At 41.8% G+C, this 10919-nt stretch overlaps 1 protein-coding gene across 1 annotated transcript; it reads right to left on the reverse strand.

The window, feature by feature from the left end:
• Window positions 1–8496: 8496 nt before the first annotated feature.
• On the reverse strand, window positions 8497–10205 carry foxc1a (forkhead box C1a). Its single transcript, XM_030115767.1, has one exon. The coding sequence runs from the start codon at window positions 9915–9917 to the stop codon at window positions 8499–8501; it is 1419 nt and encodes a 472-aa protein (XP_029971627.1). The 5' UTR covers window positions 9918–10205; the 3' UTR covers window positions 8497–8498.
• Window positions 10206–10919: the final 714 nt, after the last annotated feature.

Consider the following 10919-nt stretch of genomic DNA (forward strand, 5'->3'; position numbering starts at 1 on the left):
GACCTAATATTTCAACTTATTAGCATCTAGAACAAGAAGAGCTATGTGCTCTTTATTACAGATTGATCCCAGTAGCCTTTAACAATAATATGTTTTTGTTTGAGAAACATCAGAGAGCAAAAAATTGCGACCTGTTGTGATCGCCGGGGGCCTGCAGAGGAAATTCTCGTGCTTGTGTGGTCAGTTCAGCTGAATAACGACTGATTAAATGTAAAGAAACTAATTACGGATGCAGAATACTCGTGGTAATCGCGCTTTAAAGAATAAAGGATTACAGCATTGGTACAACAGTATTATGTTTCTCCAGTAATCCAAGCCCTTGCCCACTCGGTCCATTGTTCATCCTCGTTCCCTTTGTCTTAAAGTTCACGTATTTGCCTGACTTCTCACTGTAAACACAAAGGCCGAAACATCAGAGGCCCATGCGCTGGGGATGTTTATATGAGCCGAGAGCCTGGAGATGGAACAGAGATATGAGTGCTGATCTGTGAAAGGAACCACCGCTGTATCGCCGCTGCTCGCCATCGCACACAAACACCATCTGGCAGCGTCTCGCCGGCGCACAGACAAGACCTCACACCTGCACACCTCCGACCGCTCAGAAGAGCCACCGACAGTGCACGAGTTGGTCCAGCAGCTCATTAATAGCTGAGAGTTTTAAGGTTTGCTCATTTGCTATGGTTTGCTGCAGGAATCCAGAGTCAACATAAAAAGTGGGGATGAGATTTAAAAGGAAAATTACAACAGGACTGAAAATTAACCCTTTAGTGGGACAGTGGTCATCTCTGGTAGTTTCCCATCTCTTCTTTCTTAGAATTTGTAGAATCAGCAAATTGCTGTTGTTGATGTTTCTTTGTTTTTCTTTTGCCCAAATCATCTTTGTCCTAATTGGTGATTTCACCATAAAGTTAGAAAATTCTGAAAAACGGTCACACCGTAACTGATCAGTGTTGTAAAAACTAATGCAAGCTCATTTAGGTTCCACTTTTGAAAGAAAAAAAAAATCTAATTATATATACAGAACTGGAACTCTTTCCAGGAATCCATTTATAAGGTTACCTTATAAAGTTCTTTAAAAAAAAAAAAAAAAAAAAAAATTCAGATCAAGCAGTAACTCTGAATTTGATGAGTTCCAACTGTTTTAACAACATTTTTATTAAATATGAAAAGTTTGTTTTTTGAACTGAAAGTGCAAGATAATAAAACTCAAATATGCAAATAGTTCAGCTGTTGCCATTTAAAAGGAGTTGATAGAATTATTAGCAGATTATTTGGTGTTTAAATCAAAAACTATTAGTCAAAATATCTTAATTGTTTGTCTTTGATTAAATATTCAGACTTTCTGCTGTCTCCTCCCTCTTCATGGTTTCTCCACTCTGATCCTTTAACGTCTCGTCTGCGGTTGGTTTCTTTGAGTTTTGTTCGTGCGGTCCGGTGTGAAAACAGATTAAAAGAAAATGAGTTAACTGGCTGCAGAGTAAACAATGGGCGGCTGAAAAAGACCTTGAGGAGGAAGGGGTTTTTCTCGAAGAGGTCAAAGGTCAGTCGGTCCATTGACACAAGCTCAGAAAGCTGATGTTTGAGATTTATCGTGAATCCGTGCAGAGCCGTGTCCCGCTCGCCATCGGCCTGCATGTGAGGGTACGGACAGTTAGAATAAATAAAACGTTTAATGGAGTTATTCAGTGTTTTCTTTGCCGCCTTCCTGAGGTGATGGGAAAATTCATCTGAGATTAACGCGGCCGACTGAATCCATGTTGTAATTCCGTGTTGTTTCATCTGCGCAGTTCGGCTTTCTCCCACTCCCCTGTCCTCGTAAACTGTGAAACGTACGGTTGAAATCTCGGTCAGTGTTATTCCAGTAAGCAGTTTGTTTTTCCTTGCCAAAGTTTCACCTCACACCCTTTTTTCTGCGTCTCTGTCATGGCATGTTGCTCAAGCACATGAGCTTTTATTAGGTTACTTTCCAGTTAAGTTTGTGCTTCCTGTAAGTCTGGTTGATCAAACAGGGAGCAAGGTGCAAACGAAGCTACTTCTCAGGCGTATTTCTGTCTTTTCACACATGTTACAGTGAGATATCAAATGGTATAGTCCTTTAAAAAATGCATGAACAGCTGATCAAGGTCAAGATGCATACAAGTAACATCAACTCTATTAAACCACAATAATCACTTATATGTTTCAAAGAAAACAAATCAGCAGAAAGGTGTGATGAGAAGGAGGCATGATGTGGCATTTTCCCTAATTGTGTGTGTTATTGCTGACATTTCAATTCGCCACAGTAGCTCTGAATTGTCAGCTCTTTTTAATAATGATCCTCATATAATTGACAGAACTAATGTGCTATCAGATATTTTCATTTCAGACTGGATCTGCAGATGTGTTTGTTTTTAATAAATCAGTAACGGAATATTAGATTATCATAATCTCTGTATCGAGCACAGATCTGCCGTGTGAACCGCCTTCTGTTTGACTGAGGTGTATCTGCGATGCAAAGTCAGTCACCTGAGCAGAAAGAGACAGTTCTGGAGGTTACATAACGCAAATGAACACATGACTTCATAATGTCTCAGTACAGCTTAGAAAAGTATATCAAACAAGCTCAGAGAATTAATTGGCCGTGGGATCTTTGGAGACTTCCGTATGGCTTTGCCTCCTCTTCACACACACAAACACACCGTCTCCCCTATTAAAATTCAATTTCAAGTTTGGTTTCCTCAGTGATCCACATCCTGTGTGAAGCCACTTCTTTTTTTTTTTTTTTTTCTATTTTAAGCCAAGCCAGCATTTACTCAGAAGCCTCATTCATCACTGCCTGGCTCTGTTGTTTTGTGACACTGCTGCTCCTCTGGGTGGAGGAAGGTCACTTTCTGCACTGTCACACTAGAAAAACAATCAACAAATAAACAAAACTTTAAAAACTGAACGAAAAAATATTTTACCTGCACTTATATGAGTTGGAGGTGAGTTTGGTGGGAGAAGATGTCATGAGAGAAATCATGTTGCAGCAGAGCTTTTTATAGCTTCTTAAATACATTAATTAATTTAAAGAAAATAAATATGTCTGCATATGACAGAGCCAGAGAGAGTTTAGAATTTTGTGAAGTTTTTATTAGTGCCAGTGGATTCTGCTTGCATGGGAGCATTACTCATAGAAATTTTTAATTTTGAATGGTTGCCATGTTTTCCAGATTAAAAAATTACCTTTTTTTTAAAGTCTCTTGACCTGACTGTGGCTCATTTACAGTTCTCAAAAAGATGCATTATTGTTGTATCATATGAGATCTAGTTTTTCTTTTAGATTGTCTAAACACACACACACACACACACACACACACACACACACACACACACACACATTATTCTGATCTATTATTATCATTATTATTATTTCCAGATGTGCAGCAGAACAGATGACCGTACCTTGACAATACTTTTATTTCCCCCAGATCTCCTCCCGCTCTGACGCTCTGATCCGGACAGGTTTGGTTTCTGCCTCCGCCGCAGTCTGAGGCTGCTGCTGCTGTTTCCTCAGCCCAGCGGCCGCCCTGCTCCATGAATGAGATGAGACCCGCGAAAGACACAGACAACTGCTACTGTGGCTCAGATAGCAGAGGCTGGGCGGCTTTGAAGCGGCTGCAGAGTTCAAGTTTGTTCACTTTGCCGCCTGCTATCACAGAGAAGGCTGATTGTTTGCACATTTAAAAAAAAAAAGAAAAAAATTATAGTAAAACCAAAAAACCAACATGACTGCACTTATTCTAAAATTCAATTGTAATACACGAGCAAAAGCAAATATATAAATAATGTCATCACAGAAATATGACTAAACGCAATAATTTAAGCCACTGGGATTAAAAAAGAAAACTGTCGTCGGCTCTCAGCCCATCAAAAATATATTCATAAAATTAAACTACGCGTGACAATAAATTACTGTATGTCATGCTGCATAATTGGGACATTCAAGTACTCCCTGTGCAAAATGTACTATAATTAGAAACCGCAGGCCCGCGCTGCAGAAAAGCGGGTTTTTGTGTGAAGTTGAAGGCAGGTCTGTTCGTTTCTGAGGTCTCTCGCCAAGGCTGTCGGGTTATGCGCAGGTCGGCCGTTTCCCCCTCGGTCTGAATCCACAGTACCCCATTATCCCCCCATCCCGGCGGTTTGGAGGTCTGCGTGAGTTCACTTCTTTTTTTCGAACTCCTTGTTTAATCCAGAAGAAAATTTACAATCACGTTGCTTTGCGTGTTTTGACAAAATCAATTAAATAGATTTTTTTTTTTTTTTTTTTTTAGAGGCGGGGGATTTTCCTCATTTGTCTTTATAAAAATTGAAACACGCAGGATGAGGAGCTTGCGGCCGGAGATTTTTTTTTTTTTTTTTTTTTTTTTTTTTCCTTCACAGAGACAAGTGTTGGACCTCCAACCTTTCGCTCTTCTGGCCGCAGAGCAGACGCAGCTCGCGTCTACGAGCTCCTAATTAGGACCAGATGGCGCTCGGAGCGGCTGAGAGCCGAAACACAGCATTTTCCACACTGAGCTGCGGTCACTCAGCCATACAGGTGCACGCGGTCTGCAGGGGCTCTGAGAACTTTGGGTGCATTTGCCGTTTGGAAGCACCGCCTTGAAACCTGGAGAGCGGCTCGATTACGCGTGAACACAACTCAAGATTACGCATGAAACCTTTAACAGATTTTTTTTTGTTTTTTTTTTTTTTTTTTTTTTTTAAGAAGGAAACACATTTCCAGTGCAGTATTTAAACTGGATTGAGTAAGATTGCAGGTTACAGACTCACCGACCTACTAAGACTATAAATATTGTTAAATGATAATAATTAAAAAAAAACGTAGACGTAAAAGAAAAGCATTTCTGTTTTCCTTACCGCTTTTCTTCAAACTACAAATGTGTAATTATCATTTCACATAATTTCTGCACAATTTGAAGCTCAGACTGTAGCATGAAGGTTTTCACTCTCACTTGTTGCACGTGCGTCATTACCTGAGATAATTATCAGCTGCAACAAATTGGCCATCACAGACTTCATATTTTACCTCCTGAGAGTGATGGAGCAATTTAATATTACACCGTTGCTATAATTGGAAATTAATTTGGATATTAGTTGTTTATTTATTTAACTTGTATTTCCTGAACTTTGACCTGACCTCAAAGGTTGTATTTCAGTGTCCGCGCTGTTGCGCATCAGCAGCAGGACAAAAGCTTAGCACAGAATATATGATTTATCTGGTTTAGTTTTAGTTTTTTGAGTTTTTTTTTAAACAGATTATTGTCTCTATAAAACCACATGAGAATATCAGTCTGTTCAAATCGATACCAATTAAACGGATATTCGTGTTGTAGCTAATTGTAATCAATGGCGCAGTTCTGATTGGTTGAATATTAAAGAAAAAGGGCCAACAGAGGGGCTTTTTGTCTTTGCTATTTGACCCAAAGCAGTGAGGGAAGTTGTGCGTTTTCAGGAATGTAGCGGAACGCTGGAGGAAGAAGCAGGGAGAAGCCTGCACGGTGCGCGCAGAACTCCAACTCTGCTCCCCAAACGTCTGCCTGTGTGTTTTAAGGAGCCCTGAAAACCAAATACAAAGTGCCCCCGTTTAATGAGTTTTAACCCTGAGCTACATCTGATTAGAGCGTTTTGTTGTGAGAAATAACTCTCATCTCCACTGTGGATCAGGACATAGCTGCAAGCTATTAAAAAAAAAAAAAAGAAATCATCCAAAACACACAGCCATCGTCTATTTTTTTCCACCGAAAAGGGAAATGAATTTGAAATTAAATTTATTTAGTTGTGGGAACAATCTGAGCTGATCAGGGACTCACACATATGAGGAAATCGTTGAGTTTTATAATTACAGTTTAAGCTCTGCTCCTTTTTTTTTGGTGCACGTGCGGGTGGTTTTCAGAGACATTCTGTCCGTCCACATCACCAGCCTCATAAAGCCCCGCTCTCATCGTGCCCCTCTCCCTCTTTGTGATTGTGCTATGTCCTGTTATATTGTTGATGGCGCTCTTGGCGGCCGACATCCTCCTCATTGACCCCCGTCTCCCTCTCAGCCTTTTTCCGTCTCATGAAAAACGATTCCAGCTCTCTGATTGAATTTTATTCCTTCCTGACCTGGTCCATTCTGAGAGCGCGCCATCAATCTTTGGGCTAACACGACGTTTGTTTATTAGGCCCACACTTGGGCGGGTATCTAATGACTTTTATGTGCCTGATCGTGGCGCAGTCGGAGAGCCGAAAGACGCACACAAGCGCGATTTCAGCTCCACGTACAAGGAGCACATGAACCAAGGGTTTGTAAAGTAAACTCGAAGCGTCAGGAAAGCTCTGCTGGAGTCGCCGTGTGTCCTGCTTCGTTCCCTCAAACGCCTGAAGCTGAATATAAGAGCTGAGAGAGAAAAAAATCCTAAATTTACCTTAAAAAAATGGGGTGGGGATGGACAAGTTGCAATATGACAGACGATTTCATATTGAGTGAGTGTGTATGTGGGAAGTGTTGGCAGTTCGGTTTCGTTTTGGAAAGAATCATTTTGGCGAAAGAAAAAAAAAGCTGTAAATTTTCTTCCAAACACAAGAAATTAAGTTTTGACATGAAAGAGGGCAGGCTTAAAAATCTGAAATAAGGTTATTCAAAAATAACGTGTATGTAGATGCGTGTGATCAATAATAATAATAATAATAATAATAATAATAATAATAATAATAATAATAATAATAATAATAATAATCCTATAGAAGAAAATAAATTGTGTTATTTCAATCGTTTGAATCAATATATAGCTATATGATCATTTTCAACGCATTTTGAAATGTCTAAATGTGCTAGTATTGGCTGTGCTTGAGGTCACATTATTATTATTATTATTATTATTATTATTATTATTATTATTATTATTATTATTATTATTATTATTATCGTTGTTGTTTTTAATATTATGGATATTAGTGGCAATAGTAGTGAAAGTGGCAGCATTATTATTCACACTGGATACACACTTTTACGCACATGCGGTTCTATTCCAGTAAAAATAGCAGAACATCTTCTAGGTAATATATGCACTAATCACTCTGAATTTCTTAGATACTGTCCACACATTATAAATATCTAAGCTCTATGTGGGGAAAAAACTGCTAAATTTAAATTCATGAACTAAAACTATCAGGTTTTGCCCGAATCCCGACAAAAACATTTTTGAGGGAGGAAAAAAATCAATAATTACATATTTACAGATTTGCTTTGAGGGAATAAATTGGCTTACATACTTGGGGAAACATTATACTTTTTTATTCTGCTAAAAATGCCAAATAGTATTATATGGGAGCTTTAATTTAATTCCAAACGATCCCCTTCGTGCTCCAAACCTTTGAAAAACAGGGCCTGAGCTCCACTTATTAAGACGTGACGGTCATCTTTGTCCCCATTGAAATCGGCGTCACGCCAGACTGGTGAGAATTCAAACATCAAAACTGAAGTGACAAGCAGACTATCTTTGGCATGTGTGGTATGATATTAAGTAAGCGCCGGTATGCGCCAGTAAACACACAACGCAGTCCAAAACAAAGCAGTGCTGAGTGCAGGCGTGTTTCCCAGCTCTGTCCCACAGGGTCCACTGATTTCCAACCATCTGATATGGAGCCTGAACGCACCTCACAGGATACTAAAAACACTTTAAGTGACGCAGGAATTTAAATGAATTAAAAAGCACAAATTGCATTTTTCACTCCCTTTTGTTTTAATACGCCTAAGATATTTTCAGAAAAATATATCAATATTAACAGTAATATTATTTCAGGTGTCAGTAACAGTATTTGGAGCATGACATTTTCCTTCAAACTATTGTTATGAACTCATACTTAACAAATTTTGAAAGAATTTTTAAAAAAAGAGCCTTTCCAACCAATCTGACAAGGACCAGACGGTAAAGTGACAAAAAAAAAAAAACTAAGCTGAATAAAAGTCTGAGGCATAACTTTAACTCACATAAAATGACAATTTATTAAACAAACAAACAAATCCTTCAGAATACTTTTCAACAAATGAAAAATCTTTGAAATAGTACGGCGATATACACGTTCCTTTTCCTTACTTTTATAATGGAACAAAAAAAATTTTTTTTTTTTTGGACAATTAAGGCAATTCAATTTAGAAACACTTTTTTTTTTTTTTGGTGTTTGGTCCATAATATCTGGCTACAGTTTAGAAATAAATTACTATGCATTTTACATGTCCATGAAGAGTGACATATATTTAACATATCACATGAAGCCACAAAAGCAAAGAGAGACTTACGTGTTATTTGCAGTAACACTGTTCTTTAGAAAAAAAACCGAGATCAAGTCTTTTCTCTCAGAGTTGTCTGTCACACATTTGTCCATGTGCTGTGGGCAGATGAGACGGGTAAAACCCGCTGGATCTTACTGAGAGAGAGAGAGTTCTAACACCGGGAGGGGAGCACTGAGCCTGTGTGTTTTTTTTGGGGGGGGGGTCAGAACTTGCTGCAGTCATATACGAAAGCTCCCGAAGTGCGATAGATGGACTGGCTCGGTGGGAATGACATCTGACAGCTGTTATTCCCATTGACCGGCGAGTTATTCAAGCCAATTCTCTGGGACTCAAACATCTCTCTGACTGAGTGGAAGTTCTGCTGCTGTGCCGGGTAGGCTGCGCCCAGGTGGCCCAGGTCTCCGGCCTGGTTGAGGTACCATGAGGTGAGCCTCCCTTGGTGGGGGTGGTGGCCCTCCTGCCCAGAGTTTAGATTACCGTGGCTCAGGGAGGACGAGGTGGTCGTGACCGAGTAATCTGGCAACGTCTCGTCCACCGTGGTGCTCGGTGCCAAGTGGCTCGATCTGTCCCCGGCGTAAAGGCTCATGGCTTGCATGTTACAATGGTAGGTCGCGTTGGAGGTAGTGGAGATGGAGTTCTGGTTACACGGTGAACTATAGACAGACGTCTGACTCGGGGAATAGTTTAAGGACAAAGACGGGGTTATACCTGTCCTGGTGGAGGCGCTGAGGCCGGAGGCGAGCTCGGTGGCCCCTTGCGGAGACCCCCGGAGGGAGGTCATGATGTTGTCCACGCTGAAGCCCTGCGTCGAGGCCTGGCTGTGGTGCTGGTGGTGCTCGGAGCTGTCCATGCCGATGGACCTGCTGGAGGGGATGCTGTGCGGGCTCCCGCTGGACATGCTGCTGCTGTCCGGGCTCTCGATCTTGGGGACGGTGCTCAGGGAGGGCGAGTCGGCCTGCGGCGGCGTGACGGCCCCGTTCTCGGTCTTAATATCCTGGACCCGGACGGGCTGGGAGCCCTGCACCGGCTGCTCCTGCTCCCGGCCCTGCTGCCGCGGCGGCGGCTCCTTCTGCAGCCGCTCTTCCTTCTCCTTCAGCGCGTCCTTCTTCTTGAAGCGTCGCCTCCGCCTCAGGAAGCTCCCGTTTTCAAACATGTTGTAAGAGTCCGGGTCCAAGGTCCAGTAGCTGCCTTTTCCGGGCTTTTTATCATCGCGGGGCACCTTGACAAAACACTCATTGAGCGACAGATTGTGCCTGATGCTGTTCTGCCAGCCCTGCTTGTTGTCTCGGTAAAATGGAAACCTCTCCATGATAAACTGGTAAATCCCGTTCAGGGTCACCTTCTTGTCGGGCGAGTTCTGGATAGCCATGGTGATGAGCGCGATGTAGCTGTAAGGGGGCTTCACCATATCCTTGGGCTGAGGCTGGGGGGTGTACGGTCCGTACGCACGGGCCATGCTGGCGGGATACTGGTCGTGAGCCGCGTGAGAGTACATGTTCATTGGCGCTGCCATTCCCGTGTATCCCCCACCGGCTGCGGCCCGGTAGTAGCTCGGGTCGCTGCTGATGTACGGCACGACACCCAGGGAGTTGGGGCTGGAGACGGAGTAGCGAGCCTGCATGGCTTTTTTTTTTTTTTTTTTTTTTTTTTACTGTGATCCGTTAAAAAAGAAAAATTAAATAAAGCTCCAAAATGAAGACAGAAAGAAAAAAAGTTCCAACTTCTCCCTCTGAATGCTGCTCAGATCTCAGCTTCTCAAAAGCAAAAAGAGGAGAAAACTCGGAGTCACGGCGCAGATTGCTGCGTTTAAGCTGTCCCCATCCTTGTGTCCACTCGAAACGCACATTGAAAAAGTTCTGAACTTTGGACATCCGTCAGCACACAGGACTTTTGCGCAGTTAAATTCTTTCCTCCTTTTTTGCTGCCGGGGAAGCGCCGCCCAGAAAAGTGCAGGAATCGTCCAATGGGAAGTCAGCTCGTGCAGGGAGAGCAGAAAGCTGCTGGCCACACTCGGGGCTTTTCATTTAAAAAAAAAAAAAAAAAAAAAAAAAAAAAAACTCAGAGGAGGTGTTGGTAACTCCCAGCCCACTCCGGCCAAGACTCCAGACGTGCCGGAGTAACTCACATGTACACAATCAGACCATAAAATGCATAATCCTGCACTCTTTCCTGATCATTCTTCTTCAGACTTTCAAAAAAAAAAATGGAGGAAAAAACATTTTAATTGTCCAACTTTGTAAATCTGGTTTCTATATATTAATCTGAATAAACACAGGTCGGGAAATTATTATATTTTATCAAAGAAAAGAAATCAACGTAATTATTTACAAATTTTGGAATGTTTTCATTGACAATGGCTCCTAACAGTAACTTATCTGATAGAATTGTGTTTCCTATTGAATGAAAAAGACAACAAACGTCGTAAACCAAATGGCGAAGTTTACGCGCAGCTTAACGCATTTTAAAGCGTCTTTTATTGGTCGGAGGGTCTCGACACCAGCAGCAGATGAGCGCCAGATCAAAGTGCGCGTCGCTGGCAGCGGGCGGTGAAGTGCGAGCTCATTACACCGGGAATTAAAGCCACTCCGGGGCCGAGAGGCATCCGAGGTGCGACAGCTTATCC

The sequence above is a fragment of the Salarias fasciatus genome, chromosome 18 (genome assembly GCF_902148845.1).
Source record: "Salarias fasciatus chromosome 18, fSalaFa1.1, whole genome shotgun sequence".
Classification (NCBI taxonomy): domain Eukaryota; kingdom Metazoa; phylum Chordata; class Actinopteri; order Blenniiformes; family Blenniidae; genus Salarias; species Salarias fasciatus.

Excerpts from the sequence above, each read along its gene's own strand:
- foxc1a (XM_030115767.1), bottom strand. The coding sequence starts at position 9,917 with ATGCAGGCTCGCTACTCCGTCTCCAGCCCCAACTCCCTGGGTGTCGTG.